Consider the following 20,742-nt stretch of genomic DNA (forward strand, 5'->3'; position numbering starts at 1 on the left):
ACAGCTGTTTTTTGGTCACAAGCCAGGATTCTAAGCCATAACCTGGTTTATGAACAAGAATCTGTGGTTTTCAAGGTTGTTCCAGCTCATGTACAAATTGTGCTTTGTTCATGATATCTGAATACAGCTTCAGTCACCAGAACAGTATTGATTAGTTGTGTGCTTATAAAATTATCTTTGCTTTAAGCGTAGAACATTGTGGTTACATTTTTAAAAGAAGAGTTTTACTAATCCAGTTTTACTAATCTGCTTTAGCTGTGGTAGGTATTGGCAGAGTCACTCAAGTAGAGTCCAATAACTGGCAAGTCGCCTGGCTTTTCAGTGCTCTCTGGATAGTAATCCCCTTGTCTTTGGCTTTACCATAAGAAATAGCCATTTGTCTACGGTCTTCTGTGCTGTCCCACATTGGGGACTGCGCATGCGCAGGCCTACCATGGAATGGATTGTACAGCTTCTTATGACTAGATAGGGGGCTCCGGCGTCACCACGTATGCGTGCTGTTTCCCACCCTAATGATGCCATCTAGTGGACCCTTTCCCTCAGTTCTTTCTTTGCTGCCGGTGTGAAAGGATGTTTTATGGCTTCACTCCTTAAAGATTATCTATTCTTGGCTTCTTTTCTTACTGTGATGGCTCAATCAGCATTGTTTTAAAAGTGCCTGTAATGCAATACGAAAATGACAAAGACAGATGAGCATTCCCACTCTCCGTTATACCTGGGTGAGCTCATAATGTGACCACTTGTAAGCAGTGTCAGCGGTTCACCCCAAAGGCCTGGGCCGATAGAGCTTCCTGCCTAAAAGTGTGGCTGTATGAGAAGGTTTTGTCTGGATCTCAGATGCTTGCTTCGAAGTAATCGGCTGAGCAAGACCAGGCAATGCCATCAGAATCCGTCGGTTCTGTCTGCTCGGATCTGATACTGTCCTCTGTGAAGGCATGCCTACGCTCTCCTGAACTGAGAGAGAACACTCAGAGCGCATCGGAACCACCAGTAAAGAAGGTGTGTGCTAAGACAAAACACCTTAACAAGAACCTTCCAAGGAGGCAAAAAGGCTGGTTCCGTCCACCTCTTTGCCTTCTGAACCAATAATTTTAGAGGACATTAATATGCCTCCTCCTCCGCGTACATCATCTTCACATTTAGGGCCGGGTTCCTCTGATTCCAAGATAGACATCCCAGATTTGTTTATGGAAGAGGTGCAAGAAGTGTTACAACCTTCTTTTGCAAGTGAACTTTACAAATGGCTTCATCTGCTTCAGTTCCACCCAAATTGGTTCCATCTCAATAGCCTTCACTTCCGATGATGCCTCAACCTTGGTGGCCACCTCAATGGTTTGGCCCAGGCCAACAAAACCCATGAACGGGGTATCCTCAGTACCCAAAATGGGGGCCCTTCAGCCCTCCCAACCACCTACCTGGCCTGTACCTGCTTAACAACATACCTTCTGGCAGAGTGGATTGGGGCCACAAGAGCCACAACAGATGAGTCCCTGTGACTCGGATCCGGATGCCCAAGCCATCCGTTCCAAACTGGGTCTGGAAGAAGCATCGGAACCAAACCCAGACAACGCCTCTGGCAATCACCTACCTGGTTCATCTGGTGAAGAGCTCGGATATTTCTCAGACCAAATGATGCAAGTAGCTAAGGCTTTAGGCTTTGATATAAAGGCCTTCGCTCCAAAACCAAAGAAAAGATTTTATCTCCTTTTTATGCACAAACACCTACAGCAGTGGCTTTTCCTGTGGACATTTCCAAGAAAGAACTTTGTGGACATTGCCAAGAAAGTTTGGGAGAGCTCATCCTCTACTCCATCCACATCTAGAAAGGTGGACAACCTCTATAGAATACTCCCTACAGAGTGTGAATTTTTTTCAACATCCTGCTCCAGTTACAGTAACAGAATCTCAACCCAAATGCCAAGGTAATCACTCTGCACCATCTGAGAAGGACAGGATTGAGGAAGGATTGATGTACTCAGCAGAAAGGCGTACTCTGCAGATGTCTTAGGCTTTAGAATTGGAAATTATCAAACTATTATGATGGCCTACCAGCTTTTCCTATGGGACAAGATGACTACCTATTTTGGACTTGAGAAGGTTAAACAAGTTTTTGATATCAAAAACATTTTGTATGCTCACTGTTCAGAATATGTTGCATTTATTAAAAGTTAATTGCTGGTATCTTGTTATTGACTTAAAAGACACTTACTGCAACATTTCAATTCACAAGGATCATTGCAGGTTCCTGAGGTTCTCAACTGGTGATCAGATATTTCAGTATGCTGTGCTCCCATTTGGTTTGTCCACAACACTACGGCTTTTCACTAAATGCCTGGCTGTAGCTGTGGCCTACCTACGCACTAAGGGATGTACTATTTTTCCCTGTCTTGACAACTGGTTAGTTGTTGCACCTTCTCAGGATGAACTTGTATCTCATAGGAATATGATTCTTAGGTGCCTATCTGAACTGGTTTAGTTGGTTATTTTTAAAAAGTCCATCCTTGTTCCTTCCCAAATAATACAATTTGTGGGTATTTCTTTCAAATAAACTGTGGGCTAGGCTTTCTTGCCTGCAGACCGTGCTGTAAAGACTTGGGGTATGACCAAGAGTTTTCAAAGTAACAGGTATCATTCTGCATTGCAGATTCAGACCTTATTCGGTCAAATGGCATCCACAACTGCAATGGTTCCAACTACCAGACTGCATATGAGGCCCCTGCAGAACTGGTTTGTTAGAAGATTAGAAGATTCAATCCAATGACTCAGTCACAGAACACTCGATTCTCTATTCCTAGGTCTGTTGTTTGTACCCTGGGTTGGTGGACACAAGAGTCCAACTTAGCTAGTGAACGAGTTTTGGGATTTTCACCCTAGACATTACGGTAACGTCTGATGCCTCTCTTCTGGGCTGGGAAGCCCGTTGTAATGGTTATACAGCACAGAGTTTATGGAAGCAATATGAATCCACCATGCACATTAACCTACTGGAACTTAGGGCTATTTGTTATGCTCTTATGTTTTTCACAGATATTCTATGCAACAGGAACGTACTAATCCATACAGACAATACCACCGCCATGTTTTACCTGAACGGGCAGGGAGGAACGGTCTCCCTCACCCTTTGCAAGGAAGGACAAAGGATCTGGAAGTGGGCACTTCAGTACAATGTTTCCCTTCAGGCCATACATATTACTGGGGTAAAGAACTCCATAGCAGATACTCTGAGCAGGGTATTCTGTCCTCATCATGAATGGTCACTCAATTGGAACCAAATTGTTCCAGCTTTCTGCAAATGGGGATTCATAGAATCATAGAGTCAGAAGGGACCACCAGGGTCATCTAGTCTAACCCCCTGCACAATGCAGGAAATTCACAACTACCTCCCCCCACACCCCCAGTGACCCTTACTCCATGCCCAGAAGATGGCCAAGATGCCCTCCCTCTCATGATCTGCCTAAGGTCATAGAATCAGCATTGCTGACAGATGGCCATCTAGCCTCTGCTTAAAAACCTCCAGGGAAGGAGAGCTCACCCCACCCCCCGGAAGAAGCCTGTTCCACTGAAGAACCGCTTTAACTGTTAGAAGGTTCTTCCTAATGTTTAGACGGAAACTCTTTTGATTTAATTTCAACCCGTTGGTTCTGGTCTGAACTTCTGGGGCAACAAAAAACAACTTGGCACCATCCTCTATATGACAACCCTTCATGTACTTGAAGATGGTTATATCACCTCTCAGTCTTCTCCTGTCCAGGCTAAACATGCCCAGCTCCTTCAGCCTTTGCTCATGGTCTCCAGACCCCTCACCATCTTTGTTGCCCTCCTCTGGACACGTTCTAGCTTGTCTACATCCTTCTTAAATTGTGGTGCCCAAAACTGAACACAATACTCTAGGTGAGGTCTAATCAGAGTAGAGTAAAGCGATACCATAACTTCGTGTGATTTGGACACTATACTTCTGATGATACAGCCCAAGATCGCATTTGCCTTTTTAGCTACTGCATCACACTGCTGACTCATGTTCAGTGTTTAGTCTACTAAGAACCCTAGATCCTTTTTGCACACAATACTGCTAAGACAAGTCTCCCCCACTACAATTATGCATCATCCTGTATCCTGGCTCTGTCTTCTATCATATTTGCTAACCCTCCCAAGTTAGTATCATCTGCAAAATTAATAAGCATCCCCTTTTTTCCTTTATCCTAATCATTTATAAAGATGTTGAACAACACAGGGCCCAGGACAGATCCATGAGGCACTCCACTTGTCAATCCTCTCCAAATGGTTTGTGATTGTGCCTTCAGTATTTTGTTTTTAAGAAACTCCCACCCTTCTTGAACTCTCTTCTTGAGCATTTCTGACCATGGGGTTCTACCCAGCATAAGTTTAGGCTTGTTAAAATTTGCTTTCCTAAAGTCCAACATATATGTCTGACTACATACAGTTTTTCCTTTCCCTGAGATTGTAAATTCCAAGATTACATGGTCACCACTACTAAGGGTGCCCACTACTTTAACCTCATCAACCAGTTTTTCCTTGTTGATGAGCATCAAGTCCAATTTAGCATATCCTCTTGTTTCCCTCTCCACGTTCTGGAAAATGAAGTTGTCAGCAAGACAAGTCAGGAATTTATTGGATCTTGCACTTTTAGCAGATTGGACTTCCAACAGATATCTGGGTAATTGAAATCTCCCATGACCAGTGAGAAGTTTGTAATCTGGTCTAGGAGTGTCTCATCTAAGTCCTCCTCTTGGTTTGTTGGTGGATAGTAGACCCCTACCCTAATATCACTATTGTTTCTTTGTTGTATTAGTATGTTTTAGTTATTTGTGACCATCAAAGGCCATATACAATAAATTTTCTGGAATTCTGTTATTTCTTATTCCTTTTATTTTTACCCATAGACTTTTGACTGAACTTCCATGCTCAGATTCATGTATTTCTTAACAAATATACACATCCTTGACATATAATGCTACTCCTCCCACCTTCCTTATCTGTCTATCCCTTTTAAACAAGTTGTACATCTCAATCCTAATATTCCAATCGTGAGTGACATCCCACCAAGTTTCAGTAATGCCTATTAGGTCAAAATCCCCTTCCTTCCTGTTTCCCATACTCTGTGCATTAGTGTAGAGACGTCAGTATCCATGGTTTATGTGCCTCGAGGTTTTCATTTCTGTACTTACCCGCGAGTTTATGTTTCCTCGTATATGTGCCACTCCCCGCAAATCCTTATTGTTCTCATCTCCAGTTATTGTAATCATACTAGGCTTTTAAGTTTTTGTCTCGTTCCCCCTGTAGGATTTAGCTTAAAGCCCTCCTTATCAGGTTTGCAAGGCTCTCACCAAAGACATTTTTCCTACCCTCGTGAGGTGCAAACCATCTCCTGATAGAAGAGCTTCAACTCGAAAGCATAAGCCTTGGTCCAAAAATCCAAACATTTCTTGACTACACCATCTACATAGCCAGTCATTCATTTGTAGTATTCTTCTTTCCCTTCCTAAGCCACAACCTTCGACAGGAAGAACGTACGAAAACACAACCTGCGCTCCCGGGCCCTTCATCTTATTACCCAGAGCCACATAGTCTCTTTTAATGCATTCTGGGCTGTGCTCGGCAATATCATTTGTTTCCACATGAATGATTAAGAAAAAATAATAACCTGTGGGCTTGATGAGTCTCCCTACCCTTTCTGTCACATCCTGGAAGTGTGCACCTGGTAGACGGCGTATCTCTCAAGACAACAAGTTGCAAGTGTAATTATTGTTACCCTCAGGTAAGAATACAAACATGCCACAGACATTGCATGTCACTGCCTCAGCTCCTGCACTAGCCACGCTGCTGAGGTGGTTCAGTTTCTTTTCTGCTCTTTCCTGATAGCTCCACTGACAAACTGCCTCTCAAGCCTCCCTGCTTCTGCACTCAACTTCCTCAATTAGGCACACTCAGCTGCAACCAAGGCAAAAGAGATAAACAGAAGCAAGACTTACTCCAACAGGCACCACTCTACAGCAGGCTACACACCCCCATGCACCCCCAAATAATGTCCTCCCACACCATAACCTCAGCTAAGGAAGAAAGGGGAAAAATCTTACCAGTCCAGCTGTACTTTCCCAGTCCCACTCAGATCCCAGCTAACTGTGGTCTGCCTCTAGTGAGGAGAGCCTAATTCAATTAAAGGCCCACCCAGCAGAAGGCAGGGCCAGCAATCAGCCCAGGCAGAGCAGACCCTCCCCAATCAAGGACCATTACCTTCTGCACTCAGCTTCCTCAATTAGGCACTCTCAGTTTCTTTAATTAGGAATTCCCTACAGTGGATCGCTTTGTCATGTCCCTGAATGCTAAGGCACGCTATTATTGTTCTAGGGAGGGTCACGACCCTCTCTCTCTGGGTGATGCTTACCTCATTCTATGGAGGAGCCCATTGTTTTATGCATTTCCCCCTCTACCACTGATAACCAGAACACTAGCCTGTATTTCTGCTTATTCCACACATTGCAACCTAATAGCTCCTTTTTGGAATCGACAGGTATGGTTTTCAGATCTCATGAGATTGGCCAATAGCAGATTTGTCCACCTGCTGATGGAACCAGACCTGTTGCATGAGGGGGAGACTCTACACGAAGCGCCGGACAAGTTTTGCCTCATTGCATTGCTTCTGAACCCTCCACAAGAAAACTGTCTGACCGGGTGTTGGAGTTGATATTGAACTCTAGAAAACCTTCTACTCATACATCAAATGCATTAAAATAGGAGCGCTTTTCTAAGTGGGTCTACACGAGGGGGTATTACCCTACTTCTTGTCCTCTACCTTTGGGATTAGAATATTTCCTGTATTTAAAAGGTGAAGGTTTGTGCGTAGCCTCTATTAAGGTGCATTTGGCCACACTGTCAGCTTTTCATATGGGTATTGATGGACTGTCCCTTTTTCACATCAGAAATTATTTATGAAGTGTTTGATTAATATGTTCCCATCAGACTACCGCCCCATGTCTCAATGGTCATTATCTCTGGTTTTGGCCTAATTGATGTTACCTCTGTTTGAACCCTTGAGTAGAGTGTCATTGGTATATCTCTCTCTGAAGGTATGTTTCTTGCTGGCAATTTCGTCTGCTCGTACAGTTGGTGAGTTGGCTGCACTAAAGTGTCATGCCCCATTCATACAATTTTATCCATCTAAGGTTGTGTTACGTCCCAGTTGCAAGTTCAGATCTAAGGTTATGTCTGAGTTTCATTTAGGGCAAGACCTTTCGCTACCAGTGTTTTTTCCTGCCCCTAAGACTGAAGCTGAAAAGACAGTACACACATTGGACATAAAGAGAGCTTTATTGTATTACCTTCATCGTACTAAGACTTTTCAAAGGTCAAGTTCCTTGTTTGTATGTTTTTCTGGGCCTAAGATTGGCCAGTCTGCTTCCTCCCAGTCTTTGTCCAGGTGGATCATTTGCACCATTCAGTTGTGCTACAGGAAGTCTGGAGAGATGTCTGTGGTCCTTGAGAGCGCATTCTACAAGGGCACAGGCTGCATTGGCCGCCTTTAAGAAAAGAGTTTCGCTCCAAGAGATCTGCAAAGCTGCAACATGGTCTTTACCAGAGACTTATGTCACTCATTACACTATTAAAGTTGAAGCATGTCATGATGCTTCTGTGGGGAGAGCGGTCCTACATTTGTTATTTGGTTGAGAGCTCAGTGCCCTCCTCCTGGTGAGTAGCTATATAGTCTCCCAATGGGGGACTGCACAGAAGACAGTAGACGAAAACAAAGTTGCACTTACCTGTAACTGTTGTTCGTCAGGTTGTCTTCTGGGCAGGCATACATCCCACCCTCCTGCCTCACAAAGAGCTCTCACATTTTTCTTTTTGTTTTTCAGTTAAGAGTCTCTTTGTCAGACAAAGTAAAGAACTGAGGGAAAGGGGGTGCTGGTCCACTAGATGGCACCATTAGGGCAGGAAACAACACGCATGCACGGTGGAGCCAGCACCCCCTATCTAGTCACAAGAAGCTGTATAATCCTTTCCGTGGTAGGCCTGCGCAAGCGCAGTCCCCAGTGTGTGCCTGCAAGGAAGACAACCTGACGAACAACAGTTACAGGTAACTTTGTTATTTGTGGTAACCTACATTGCTTCTGTGGGAATCATTTGTTTATTTGTATATTTATATCCTGCTTTTCTCCAAAAGCATTGTTCTCCCCTCTTCCATTTTATCTTCACAACAGTCATATGATAGGTGAGGCTGGGAGAGAGCGACTGGCCCGGGGTCACCAATGGCTGAGTGGGGATTTGAACCTGGGTCTCTCAGATTCTAGTCTTTCACTCTGGCCATCACACTGGCATCTATGGTGATTCTATTACTAGCTTTTGATAAAGGCACATAGCTTTCTATGTGCAGCATAGCCAGCGAGTAATGTTATGTTGGTGGTATGGCTAAGGTCAGATCCCATTGCTAATGTGATGGCATTAGTTTGTACTCTTTGTGCTAGTGAAAGTACTCCACCACCTCATTCTGTTAGCTACTGTACTCATTCAGATGTTCATAGATTTTGCTGCCAGAAATACATGAAGACTCCTGAGCTATGGTAAAAAAAAAGTGAAGAAAATATTAGCATGGAACTCTTTTGCTGTTACACAGCCATTTAAATCTTCCTAAAGATTTGGACATTCTTACTCAAAATCGATCCTAAATGGATTAATGTTTGTTCTGTGGGCCTCTAGAGGTGTTTTACTCTGAACTGATCAATATAATGCTAAGAGTTTCTGTAAATTTATATTTGTTTTACAAATATACAATAAGGTGACTGTTGGAAGGCATGAAAAAGCATATTTGGCATGCATTGTGTAAATTCCAAGAAGAATAAGTAGCATAATATGTGTTCTCGTAGATGTTTATAACTGTGTTATAGATGTTTATAACTGGCTACGCTATAACGGCTGGAGCTGCAGAAAGACTTGTGTTTGGGTATGATAGCTATGGAAACGTATGTGGTCGGAAGAATACTCCTGTGGTCGGCGCACCTTTGTCAGGACAGGACATGACAAACAAAAAGTGAGTATGTTTTTGTTCTAAACAGCTTCAGCACTAACATGTGTGATACAGAGATCAATACTGAGCAGGTCGACTAAGAATCTTACTCAAGTCTGTTCAATAGGTCTGTTCATTTCCTAGAAAAGTGTTCTTAGGGTTGCCCTGCAAAACACAAGTATATAAATACCTTAAAAACAACAGTTGTTCTCAGTAATGATTTAGGTAAGGTCCAATTATACTGAAATCGAGGGCAGAAAAATCATACTTTGCAGAATCAATATAATAAATCCAATCTCTATTTTGATTATGATAAAATTGCATTATGTAGCAAGTGAGAAAAACACTTTTAAAAAATATTTTAAAATTCTAATGTTTGGTTTTGCTGGGGAAAATTGAATTGTCTGAGTGGCAAAGTAAAAATATTAATAGGTCTTAATGGTAGTTTTCTTTATCTCCTAGATTCGTATTCTTTTTGAATTCCTGTGACTTGGAAATCAAAAATCTTAAAATAAACTCAGTTGCATTGTGTGTATCAAGTTGTCCACAAGAACAGCTTAATTCCTTGGAAGAAGTTCAGCTTTTTGCAGATAATAATGGTATGTGGTAAAATACATGAATTTATTTATTTAATTCATTTACACCTCTCCTTTCTCCGCAGTGGGAATCCAAAGCAGCTTACCTAATTCTCTTCTCTTCCTTTTTATCCTCACAACACCAGTTAGCTATGTTAGGCTGAGAGTGTGTGACATATATAATTGGCCCAAGATGAGCTTCCATGACAGAGTAGGGATTTGAATCTGGGTCTCCCAGATCCTAGTCTGAAATGCTAATCTCCACACCACTCTGACTTTTGTAGGGTGGGTGCTGTTGAACAGTAATAAGCAGCCAGGCTTGGGTGAGTCATGCAAGTCACCTGGTGATTGCTGCCTGGCCTGACCCTGATAAGGCCAAAACAGTTCTGCAAACCTGGGACTTTTCTCAGGTTTCTAAAAAGATCTGTCTTGCCTGGCAATAGTCCCAATTCCCAGATTTAAATATCCACAGATGGGGCCATGCTGAGAAATGGATATATTGATATTTAATACACATAAGGTTGTGATTTATGCCTGCTACCAGATTTACTGTTATGGATGGTTTTAAAGGAAATGGGTGTGCCACTACATGTGATTGTTTTGATGCGCAACCTGTACTCTGGACAAGAGGCCACAGTTAGAACTGAATATGGAGAAACAGAATAGTTTCCAATTGGCAAAGGTTTCAGACAAGGATCTATTTTATCTCCCTATCTCTTCAATCTATATTTATACTTAAATTTAAAAAACCTTTAATGGCATAAGTAATATTATAATTGTTACAGAAGGTTCATAAAATATGCAGTCATTAAGATAAAAACATAGGCCAGTAAATTCCAATAATAGAAATTACAAACTTTGGGCTTTTTGAACTTTCATCACATCCACTAGAAAATTGACAACATCTACAGTAACCTCCGGATCGGAATCCCTATCTCTTCAATCTATATGCAGAACATATAATTAGGAAAGCTGGATTGGATTTAGATGAAGGTGGAGTGAAAATTGGAGGGAGGAACATTAATAATTTGAGATATGCCGATGACACTACATTATTGGCAGAAAATAGTGAAGATTTGAAATGACTACTGCTGAAAGTTAAAAGAGAAAGTGCCAAAGCAGGACTACAGCTGAACATCAGGAAAATAAAAGTAATGATTACAGGAGAATTACACAACTTTAAGGTTGACAGTGAGGAAATTGAAATTGTTCAAGACTTTCTATTCCTCGGCTCCACCATCAACCGAAAAGGAGACTACAGCCAAGAAATCAGAAGGAGATTGAGACTAGGAAGGGCAGCCATTAAGGAGCTAGAAAGGATTTTGAAGTGTAAGGATGTGTCACTGGCCACCAAGATTAGACTAATTCATGCCATCGTATTCCCTATTATATGTATGGATGTGAAAGCTGGACATTGAAGAAAGCTGATAGGAAGTCAATAGATTCCTTTGAAATGTGGTGTTGGAGGAGAGTGTTACGGATACCGTGGACTGCCAAAAAAACAAATCAGTGGGTTATAGATCAAATCAAGCCTGAACTGACCCTAGAAGCTAAAATGACTAAACTGAGGCTATCGTATTTTGGTCACATCATGAGACGACAAGAGTCGCTGGAAAAGACAGTCATGCTAGGAAAAGTTGAGGGCAGCAGGAAAAGAGGAAGACCCAACAAGAGATGGATGGACTCAATCAAGAAAGCCACATCCCTCAATTTGCAAGATCTGAGCAAGGCTGTCAAAGATAGGACATTTTGGAGGACTTTCATTCATAGGGTCGCCATGAGTCAGAAGCAACTTGACGGCACTTAACACATACACACACCAGATTTTCTGTAGCAGAGCATTTACAGGAGCTATGCTTTAATTCGGTTCTCAGAATGTTTAGTTTGTGCACCTTCGTTGTTTTTTCCAGATGAAGGGAGGGTTGCTCTGTCTAGGCTGATTGCTGGCCCCGACTTCTGCTGGGTGAGCCTCAATTGAGTTAGGCTCCTCCTCGCCAGAGGCAGACCACAGCTGGGCTCTGAGTAGGAGTGAGATTGCTCTGTGGAAGGACATTAGCTGAGGTTGCTGTGTGGGAGGACAGTGTTTGAGGGTGTGTGGGTGTGTATAGTCTGTTTGAGTAAGTGTTGTTACCTGGGTTGTAGCTGAGTGTGCCTAATTGAGGGAGGTTATTACAGAAGCTGATTTTCTTTGATTAAGGAGGGTGTGCTTTGCCTAGGCTGATTGCTGGCCCCGCCTTCTGCTGGGTGAGTCTTAATTGAGTTAGGCTCCTCTTAGCCTGGGGGTCAGGCCTGGGGGCCCTGTAAGCAGCTGAGAAGTCTATACATTTATATGTGTTGAGTGTTTTTGCTTCTTCAAGCAGGGAGTCTTGAGAGGCAGTTTGACAGAGGAGTTACCAGGGAAGTGCAGGAAAGGAACTGAACCACTTCAGAAATGGATCTCAGCAGCATGGCTAGTGAGGGAGCTGAGGCAGTGACATGCAATATCTGTGGCATGTTTGTATTCTTACCTGAGGGTAACAGCAATTACATTTGCAGCAAGTGTAAGTTGGTAGCCCTCCTGGAGGAGAAGATACAGGGATTCCCTACTGAGAGGGGTAGAGTCTAAAGTGTGACGACTGAACTTGTTGTCTTGATAGGTATGCTGTCTACCAGGCGCATACATCCAGGATGCGACAGAAAGTGTAGAAAGACTCATCAAGCCCACAGATTATTATCCTTTCTTGCTCATTCATGTGGGAACAAATGATATTGCCTGACACAGCTTAGAATATATTAAAAGAGACTATGCGATCTGAGTAAGAAGGTGAAGGACCTGGGGGCACATGTTGTGTTCTCATCAGTTCTTCCTGTTGAAGGTTGTGGCTTAGGAAGGGAAAGAAGTACACTGCAAATTAATGACTGGCTGCATAGATGGTGTCGTCAGGAAAGGTTTGGATTTTTGGACCATGGCTTACGCTTTCGAGATAAAGCTCTTCTATCGGGAGATAGTTTGCACCTCACAAGGGTAGGGAAAAATATGTTTGGTGAGAGCCTTGCACGTCTGATAAGGAGGGCTTTAAACTAAATCCTATGGGAGAGCGAGACAAAAACTTAAAGCCTAGTAGGATGACAATAACTGGAGAACATTAAAGATTTGTGGGGAGTGGCACGAATGCGGTAATACATTAACTCGTAGGTAAGTACAGAAAAATCTCAGGGCACATAAACCATGGATACTGATGTCTCTACACTAATGCGCAGAGTATGGGAAACAAGCAGAAGAAACTTGAAGTCCTGTTACAGGAAGGGGATTTTGACCTAATATGCATTACTGAAACTTGGTGGGATGACACCCATGATTGGAATATAATGATGAGGGGTCAAAGTTGTTTAAAAGGGATAGAAAGATAAGGAAGGGGGGAAGAGTAGCATTATAAGTCAAGGATGTGTATACTTGTGAAGAAATACATGAACCTGAGCATGGAAGTTCAGTAGAGGGTCTATGGGTAAAAATAAAAGGAGTAAGAAATAATAATCATATTATGGTGGGGGTCTGCCGTCAATCAACAAACCAGGCAGAGGACTTGGATGAGACACTCCTAGACCAGATTACAAAGTTCTCAAAGAGACGGGACACAGTGGTCATGGGAGATTTAATTATCCGGATATCTGTTGGAAGTCCAACTCTGCTAAAAGTGCAAGATCCAATAAATTTTTGACTTGTCTTGCTGACAACTTCATTTTCCAGAAAGTGGAGAGGGAAACAAGGGGGTCTGCTATCTTAGACTTGATTCTCATCAACAGGGAAGAACTGGTTGATGAGGTTAAAGTAGTAGGTACCCTTGGTAGTAGTGACCATGGAATTTTGGAATTTTCAATTTGGGGAAAGAAAAAGCTGTAGATAGACATATATGTTGGACTTTAGGAAAGAAAATTTTAACAAACTTAAACTTATGCTGGGTAGAATCCCATGGTCAGAAATACGTAAGGAGAAGGGAGTTCAAGAAGGGTGGGAGTTTCTTAACATCATACTGAAGGCACAGTCACAAACGATTCCTATGAGAAGAAAAAATGGGATGAGCCTAAAGAGGCCAGGGTGGCTCCATAAACAGCTTTTTAAAGATTTGAGAAATAAAAAAGACTCCTTTAGGAAGTGGAAGGAGGGCCTTGTACCCAAGGATGAATATAAACTAATAACTAGTGCTTGTAGGGAGAGTATTAGGAAAGCTAAAGCTCAGTATGAGCTTAGGCTAGTGAGAGATGCTAAACACAACAAAAAAGGGTTCTTTTCCTATGTTCAGAATAAGAACAAGGACATGATAAGCCATTTCGAGGACCAGAAAGTGAAATTGTAACAGGAGATGAAGAGAGGGCAAAACTGCTCAATTCCTACTTTTCCTTAGTCTTGAAACGGTGCTCAGCATGGCATAAACAGATGATGAAGGAATGGATTACAGCCTAGGATTGGCATAGGGGTAGTATATAAACACCTACTTTCTTTAAATGAAACAAAGTCCTCAAGGCCATGTGAATTGCTTCCAATGGTACTAAAAGAACTTGCAGGGGTAATTTCTGAGCCTCTGTCCATTATTTTTGAGAATTCTTGGAGAACAGGTGAGATGCCAGAAGAATGGAGGCGAGCAAATGTTGTCCCCATCTTCACGAAGGGGAAAAGGAGAGTCCAGGTAACTGCCGACCCATCAGCTTGACATCTATTCCTAGAAAACTAATCACAGTCAGTCCTTGAGCATTTAGAAAGGATGGCTGTGATTACTAAGAGCCAGCACAGGTTTCTCAAGAACAAGTCATGTCAGACTAATCTTATCTCTTTTTTTTGAGAAAGACCCATGGGATGACGTCACATTCCGACGTTTACTAGCCAGACTTTTGTTTATGGAGTGGTTTGCCAGTGCCTTCCCCAGTCATCTTCCCTTTACCCCCAGCAAGCTGGGTACTCATTTTACCAACCTCGGAAGGATGGAAGGCTGAGTCAACCTTGAGTTGGCTATCTGAAACCAACTTCCGTTGGGATCGAACTCAGGTCGTGAGCAGAGCTTGGAGCAGTACTGCAGCTTACTATTCTGCGCCACGGGGTGTTAGAGCATCCCCAATAAATGGGTGTCCAACCTCTGCTTGAAGACATTTATCTAGAGAAAAAGAGCCCCCTTCCCTTAGGAAAATAATTGCATTGTTGGATTGCTTTTACAGTTGGGAAGTTTCTCTTGGTGCTTAACTGTAATGTATTCCCTTGCAGTTTAAGACAATTAGATTTAATCTTGCCTGCTGGGACAGCAGAGAAAATTTCTGTGTAATAGCTCTTCAGTCACGTCAAGACTGCTATCATGTTCCTCCTCAGTCTTCTCTTTGTAGGCGAAACATAATTGTTTCCTTCCATCTTTCTTCATAGGTCTTGGTTTTCAGACCCCGACCATCTTTTGTTGCTCTCCAGATTGATGAAATTCATGAATGAACAATCTTAATATGATTCACCAGCTAGATGTGAATCCTCTTGAAGGTACTGTCCCCTAGACAGTAGAGAACAACTTTGCAAACCAAAAAACCGGGGGGAATGTTATAACGGTATCGAAAAGAGACAAGATTAGTATGTTAAGATTTATTCTTGAAAAACCGTGCTATCTTCTACCAATTCCCACATTGTTTTCATGATGCTTTAAAGATTGACTGCTTTATTCTCTTTTCCAGTATCTTCCCTGCTATCAAAGTCAGACTGATTTATCTGTGGTTTTCTGGATTTTCCTTTACCCCCTTGTGAAAATTGGGGCAACATTTGCCCATCTTGAAGCTTGTGGCACCTCACGTATCTGAAGGATTTCTCAAAGATGATAACAGATCAGCAAGTTCCTTTAGTACCTTTGGGTGCAAATCATCTGGCCCTGAAGATGTGAATTCATTTAAAATAGCTAGATATTCCCTGTAGTCTTAATCAGTCTTCAGCTACAATCCTGCCCCCTCATGCTATGTTTGCAAGGTTGTAACAGTTCCCTTCTGGGAACTTCAGAGGCAAAATAGAAATTGAGCAGTTCTGCCTTCTTTTGGTCACCCGTTAACATTTTACCATCCTCACTGGGCAGTGGACCTACGGTTTCCTTTCTCTTTACTTAGAACATACTTGAATAATCCCTGTTTTTAGTTTATCTTGGCAGATCATTTGTATTTACGTGTATAAATATTTACATATCTAAATCTGGAGAACTGGCCAGGCAAGTGTCAAAATTTGAAGCTGAAGATTTGTGGCTGTTAGCTCTGTTTCTACTGGAGACCTTTCCCCTTTCTTCTAACTTTTTGCACGTATTCAAGACTACTACATCTAGCAATGATAGCCTATGTGCAAAAAAGGGGTATAGTGTACAGATTCTTCTTCCAGATTGGGACCTTGGTATTTTTCTGAAGGTCTCTGGATTATGGTTAGAGACTTTGAGTTACAAGTAAAGCAGAGTAATGTTGTAAACACCCTGTCAAAATTATCAGATTATATTAGAAGTAGATCTTGATGACTAAAACCTGAATTTTCACAGTGGATATATTTTTAGAAGAACATTGGCTCATGAGTACTTGTGTCTTGAGATTTGAGTTGTTTTGTTAGATTGCTCAAAAACATTATAGGTCATCAACCTTCAAGAAGTTAAGTAATGTTTATATAACTTTCTAATCTTTGTTTTTATTATTGTCAATTTACCATTTTGTGTGGATTTTGTATCCTGTAGGTTCTTGCCTTTGTGTTTACAGTCTGAACACTACTGGTTGTATACATAATCTCAAAACTGCTGGGCTTTGTCCCACCCTACCAGTTCCACCAAGGTAAGCAATAATGTGCATATTTTTTATTATCCAGAACCCCTTCCATATTTTATATTTGATTTTTTTTCTAAATGGCATCTGACTCCAAAGCAATTCCATTCATTTTTTCATTCATTTTTCTGGTCCTCAGCTTGGAGGAAGGTACTAGTTACTACTGATTTAAACATTGTTTCTGAATTCTGCTTGTTTCTTTATAAAATAATGTGAATTTAACAACCGTTAAAACTGTTTATCTTTATAGGAGTATGAAAAAGAAATGGGTTAATCCGTCACTTTTGTCAAAATTAATTTCTTAAGATCCCAGCTAAACTTCCTAGTTGTGACTAAGAGAAGTATATATAACGTCATATAGGAAATGTATAGGGTACTGCAACACACTGAATAAACTAGGCAATGCAATACAACATATGTACATAGTAGGCAATGTAGGCTTTGAAGTGTATATTTCTGAAGGTAAAATAACATAGCCATATTCATGCAGTTTCTGCAGTCAAACAGCTTATTTGAATTGTGTTCTGTATATTTCTAAAGGGAGAGGTAAATTAAATAAGGCAAGGGGAGGGCAGTTCTGTGGTTCCTCTATACCAGTGGGTACTGACCCAATGTAATGCTGGTGTAAAGTATGCTATGCATCCCCAGCAGCAAAAGAAATAGTAAAATAATAAAAAGATAACACTACACTTGGGCTGTACATCAATCACGGTGTTGCATGTCCACTATACCCCCTCCCCCACATTATTCATACATGGAAGGTACCAGTCAACAAATGGCAATAGCAGAATGACTCCATAATGTCACACTATGCAATAAGATGGACCACTCAGCAAACACAAAAAGACAGCAATTTGCCCTCCTCAGTGCACCCCACCGTAACACAGTGAGCATGAGGTCATCGTCTGGCATACTTAGAACACACTCAACAAATCCCAGGCACCAGGTCACTATGGTGCCTAGAAATTTCATTGTTGTACTTAGTGTTTTCAACAGTGATTTTATTATAGTATCTCTTAGTGATCCTCAGGAGAAGTACAAACGTATCTTTTCTCTGAGAGTGGACAACAGCCATGGCTGTGCGTAGAGGCATCACAGACATACGGGAAGTGAGCATAATGGTTAGTAGTTAAAACAGTGCATATGCATAGAGTCTCAGCAGAGGTGAGGGGGAGTGATTGCCATCTAAGTACTCTTTCAGGCTGAGTTGCTGATTGGCCTGGATAAAAATGTCCTGTCCCTTTAATAGAGGCTTAATTGGCTGTTATTTACTAATTGATGTTATTTACCTCCGTGCCATGAAAAGCTTCATCTGCTTATTTCTACACAGTAAGCTTCTATTAAAGGGAAAGAACATTTTTATCCAAACTGGTTTGCATCCTTTCTTTCATGCCCTGGGCCTCATCTTTTCCCCCTCCCTCCCCGCCCATTTGGTGGTGCTCCTAGGGAGACCTCTCAGCCTGCTTGGCACCATTCAGTGGGGTGGGGTGGGGAAAGTGGCCAGGAAAATCAGCAACATGCTCTCAGCAGATACCCAAAAGTGACACCACTGCACCTGTGCAATGCTATAGGATTCACCACTAACTTCATGGTTTTACCATAGAGCTTGGAGTGAATCCTAGGGGAATTTTTCACGGAGATTTGCTGCTGTTTCGATGCTGATTTGCGTCAGAGTCGAGTCAAATTTTGGTTATTCACTGCAGATCTGGCTTTTCTCTGATAGAGGTATAAAAGCCGCGTTATGTCAGCGGCAAACCAAACCACTTCTGAGCCGTACTTTCCAGTAGACGTGCGTTTTGTAGCTCGGATGCCCATGAAAAAATGTTTGCTTCGGTTCCGCTGTCCCTCCCCGTGATGTCTCCTTTCTCCTCCCCCAAGAACAGTGATTGGCTGGGGGAGTTTCACGCTTGGACAAGAATACCGCCCCTTTTGCTGCCTGCCTGCCTAGAGTTCTGGCACTTCTCTCCCTCCGTCCCGGAGGCTGGCGGGCGGGCAGGTGGCACGCCTTCCCCTCCCCTCACCCGGGATGGGCCTTTGAGCTGGGCCCACACCTCCAAGCCCAGGGGGACGTCAGACGGACGGCTCCAGGGGGAGACTGGCATGCAGAAAGCCCCAGGTGGTGCTGGTGGCAGCTCGGTCTAGGGCAGCTGGACCCGTGGGGGGGATGTTCAAGGGAAGGGGCTGTTGGCCCCTCTACCACAGTGGGGAGGGGGGATTTTTGAGAAATCGGATGGGAAAAATGTGCATCCTGAGAGTGGAAAACCCAAGGCAAAACTCCCTCCCATCACTCTTCTGAAGAGGGGCGGCCAGCCTACTCTTATCTCCCTCCTCTCTCTCGATGCACTGTGGCCGGATCATGGCCGGCGCGCAAGCCAGGGGCCTTCTTTCCTCTCCCCCCCCCCCACCATTCCCACTTTCAGCTAAACACTTCTCTGGGCACATGGATGCAATTCCTGCCCCCCCCCCCCCAATCCTGTCTATCATTAAAGGGCAATGGGTTCCACACCTATAGAAAATAGAGGGAAGCTTTGAGGAAAGGGCTGCCTTGCCCCCCCCCCCAATTTGGAATCTGACTGTTCCAAAAGCAGAACAGAGCGAGGATGGAAGAAAAATGGAGGAGACCAGAGGGACTGGTGCTTGTTTTTTGCGCTGGGGCTGGTGAACCGCACGAGGTAATCTGCTGGGTGGAGTTGGGGCGGAGCTGGGGGCAGGCATAAACAATGAGCCTGTTGGAAGGGGAGGCCTCTTGCAAAAGGGACAGACCAAACCGTTGTCAAATACACCGTGCTTTGTTCCCATGAAAAACCAAAACTACATCAACATTAACAGGGATAAATCGCAGCCATGAAAAAAACTTTTAAATCGTGTTTTTTTTTTAGTCCGTGGCAAAACCGAAGCAAAATCTACTGTGAAAAATTCCCCCTAGAGTGTTGCACCAGTGCAGTGATGTCCCTTCTGGCTATTTGCTGGAAGTAAGGTTGTGCCATTTGGCATGACATCATTCTCCCCAGCCCCCTCCCTCTCCCACTGCTAGGTGCTCCTATGTGCTTCTGATGTCCATATTTAAATTCACCTGTTGTGATGAATAAAGGAGTCTGTGCAGGGAGCACCAGTGGAATTATGAGTACAGTTTTGCTAAATGTGCTAAGACTCTGATACTGCAATAATAAAGAGGCAATGAATGTTTGGCCAGAAGTAGCAATAATTGGAGTGGAATGCCTGGTGCCCACCCAGAAAGACAGCTGTGTTTCCCATTATCTTCACTTGATGGTACTTGGTAGGTGCACTGGAGTTTAATGACAAAGATGGTCCCCTGTTTTGCACAGTGTATACTTACCTTTGTCCCTCATGCAAGATAAACTGATGGATTGTTTTACTGTCAGTCTGATAGCTTCAGTAAGAGGGTTTTTTAAAGTATTCATAGGGCGAAAACGCACGGTCGCTTTATTCTCTTTTAATCCCGGTTTTAGCCAGGATCGAACGCACATTAGGCGAAACGCATGCATTCAATCCTGGTTGAATCCTGGCTGAAACAGGGATTAAAGGAGGATAAATCGACCATGTGTTTTCGCCCTTAGTTATCCACTAGACTGAATTAGGTGTTCAGAGTTTTAATTTTGATGGTTTTTTTTTTACCTTCCAGTGTCTCTTTCCCATTATTCAACCGATGTGTTCCACAAAATTCTGAATGCTATTCCCAGTTTGCACCTGTTTTAATAGACGTGGTTAATGAAGTGGATATCTTTCATCGTGTTTTGAGCGGAATAATGGCAGGAAGAGAAACTGTTATAGGATTGTGTGTCCTTGCACTCTGTAAGTCAGCAGCTGTTTTTATTTTATGTAGTATACGTCGGAAACGACTTGACGGCATTTAACACACACACGGTATAAATGCAACCTTCCATTTAAGAAGTGGTGGGTTGTTTATTTTGAATATGATGTTGATCTCTCCTTATTTGCTGCATCACAAAACATTATGTAATTGTTCTTTCTATAAGAGTTACTTCCTGTTACAGACAGCAACAAAATTTTGTAAGGAACTTCTCAATAAGAATAGATTATCCAATAGTGGAATTAGTTACGGAACTTACTGTTTCTCTTTCCGGCAACAATTTCTCTCCTCTCTTGTAATGCTGCTATGCAGAGCCCTCTGATTGTCAGGGTGATTTTTTTTTTGGGGGGGGGAGGTTACTTTGATAGGAAAGGGGCTATTCACATGCACACCTTTGGATTACGGGTAATGTCATAATGTATGATATCACAGTAAAATGAATATTCATGTGTATGAAATAAAAGCAACATTCCATACAGGGGGAATATATTCCATCAGAGGCTATAAATAGGAACCAATGAGAATTA

At 42.6% G+C, this 20,742-nt stretch overlaps 1 protein-coding gene across 2 annotated transcripts in view; it reads left to right on the forward strand.

Annotated features, from left to right (window-relative positions):
* SLC44A3 (solute carrier family 44 member 3) overlaps positions 1-20,742 on the forward strand; it is a 76,788-nt gene that overhangs the window by 11,055 nt on the left and 44,991 nt on the right. For both annotated transcript variants that reach the window (XM_056844107.1, XM_056844108.1), the window contains exons 3-6: positions 8,901-9,043; positions 9,482-9,618; positions 16,299-16,392; positions 20,027-20,196. In XM_056844107.1, coding sequence (XP_056700085.1) covers positions 8,901-9,043; positions 9,482-9,618; positions 16,299-16,392; positions 20,027-20,196 — 544 coding nt within the window. The remainder of the gene's footprint in view (positions 1-8,900; positions 9,044-9,481; positions 9,619-16,298; positions 16,393-20,026; positions 20,197-20,742) is intronic.

Source organism: Euleptes europaea, chromosome 2 (assembly GCF_029931775.1).
Source record: "Euleptes europaea isolate rEulEur1 chromosome 2, rEulEur1.hap1, whole genome shotgun sequence".
Lineage (NCBI taxonomy): Eukaryota > Metazoa > Chordata > Lepidosauria > Squamata > Sphaerodactylidae > Euleptes > Euleptes europaea.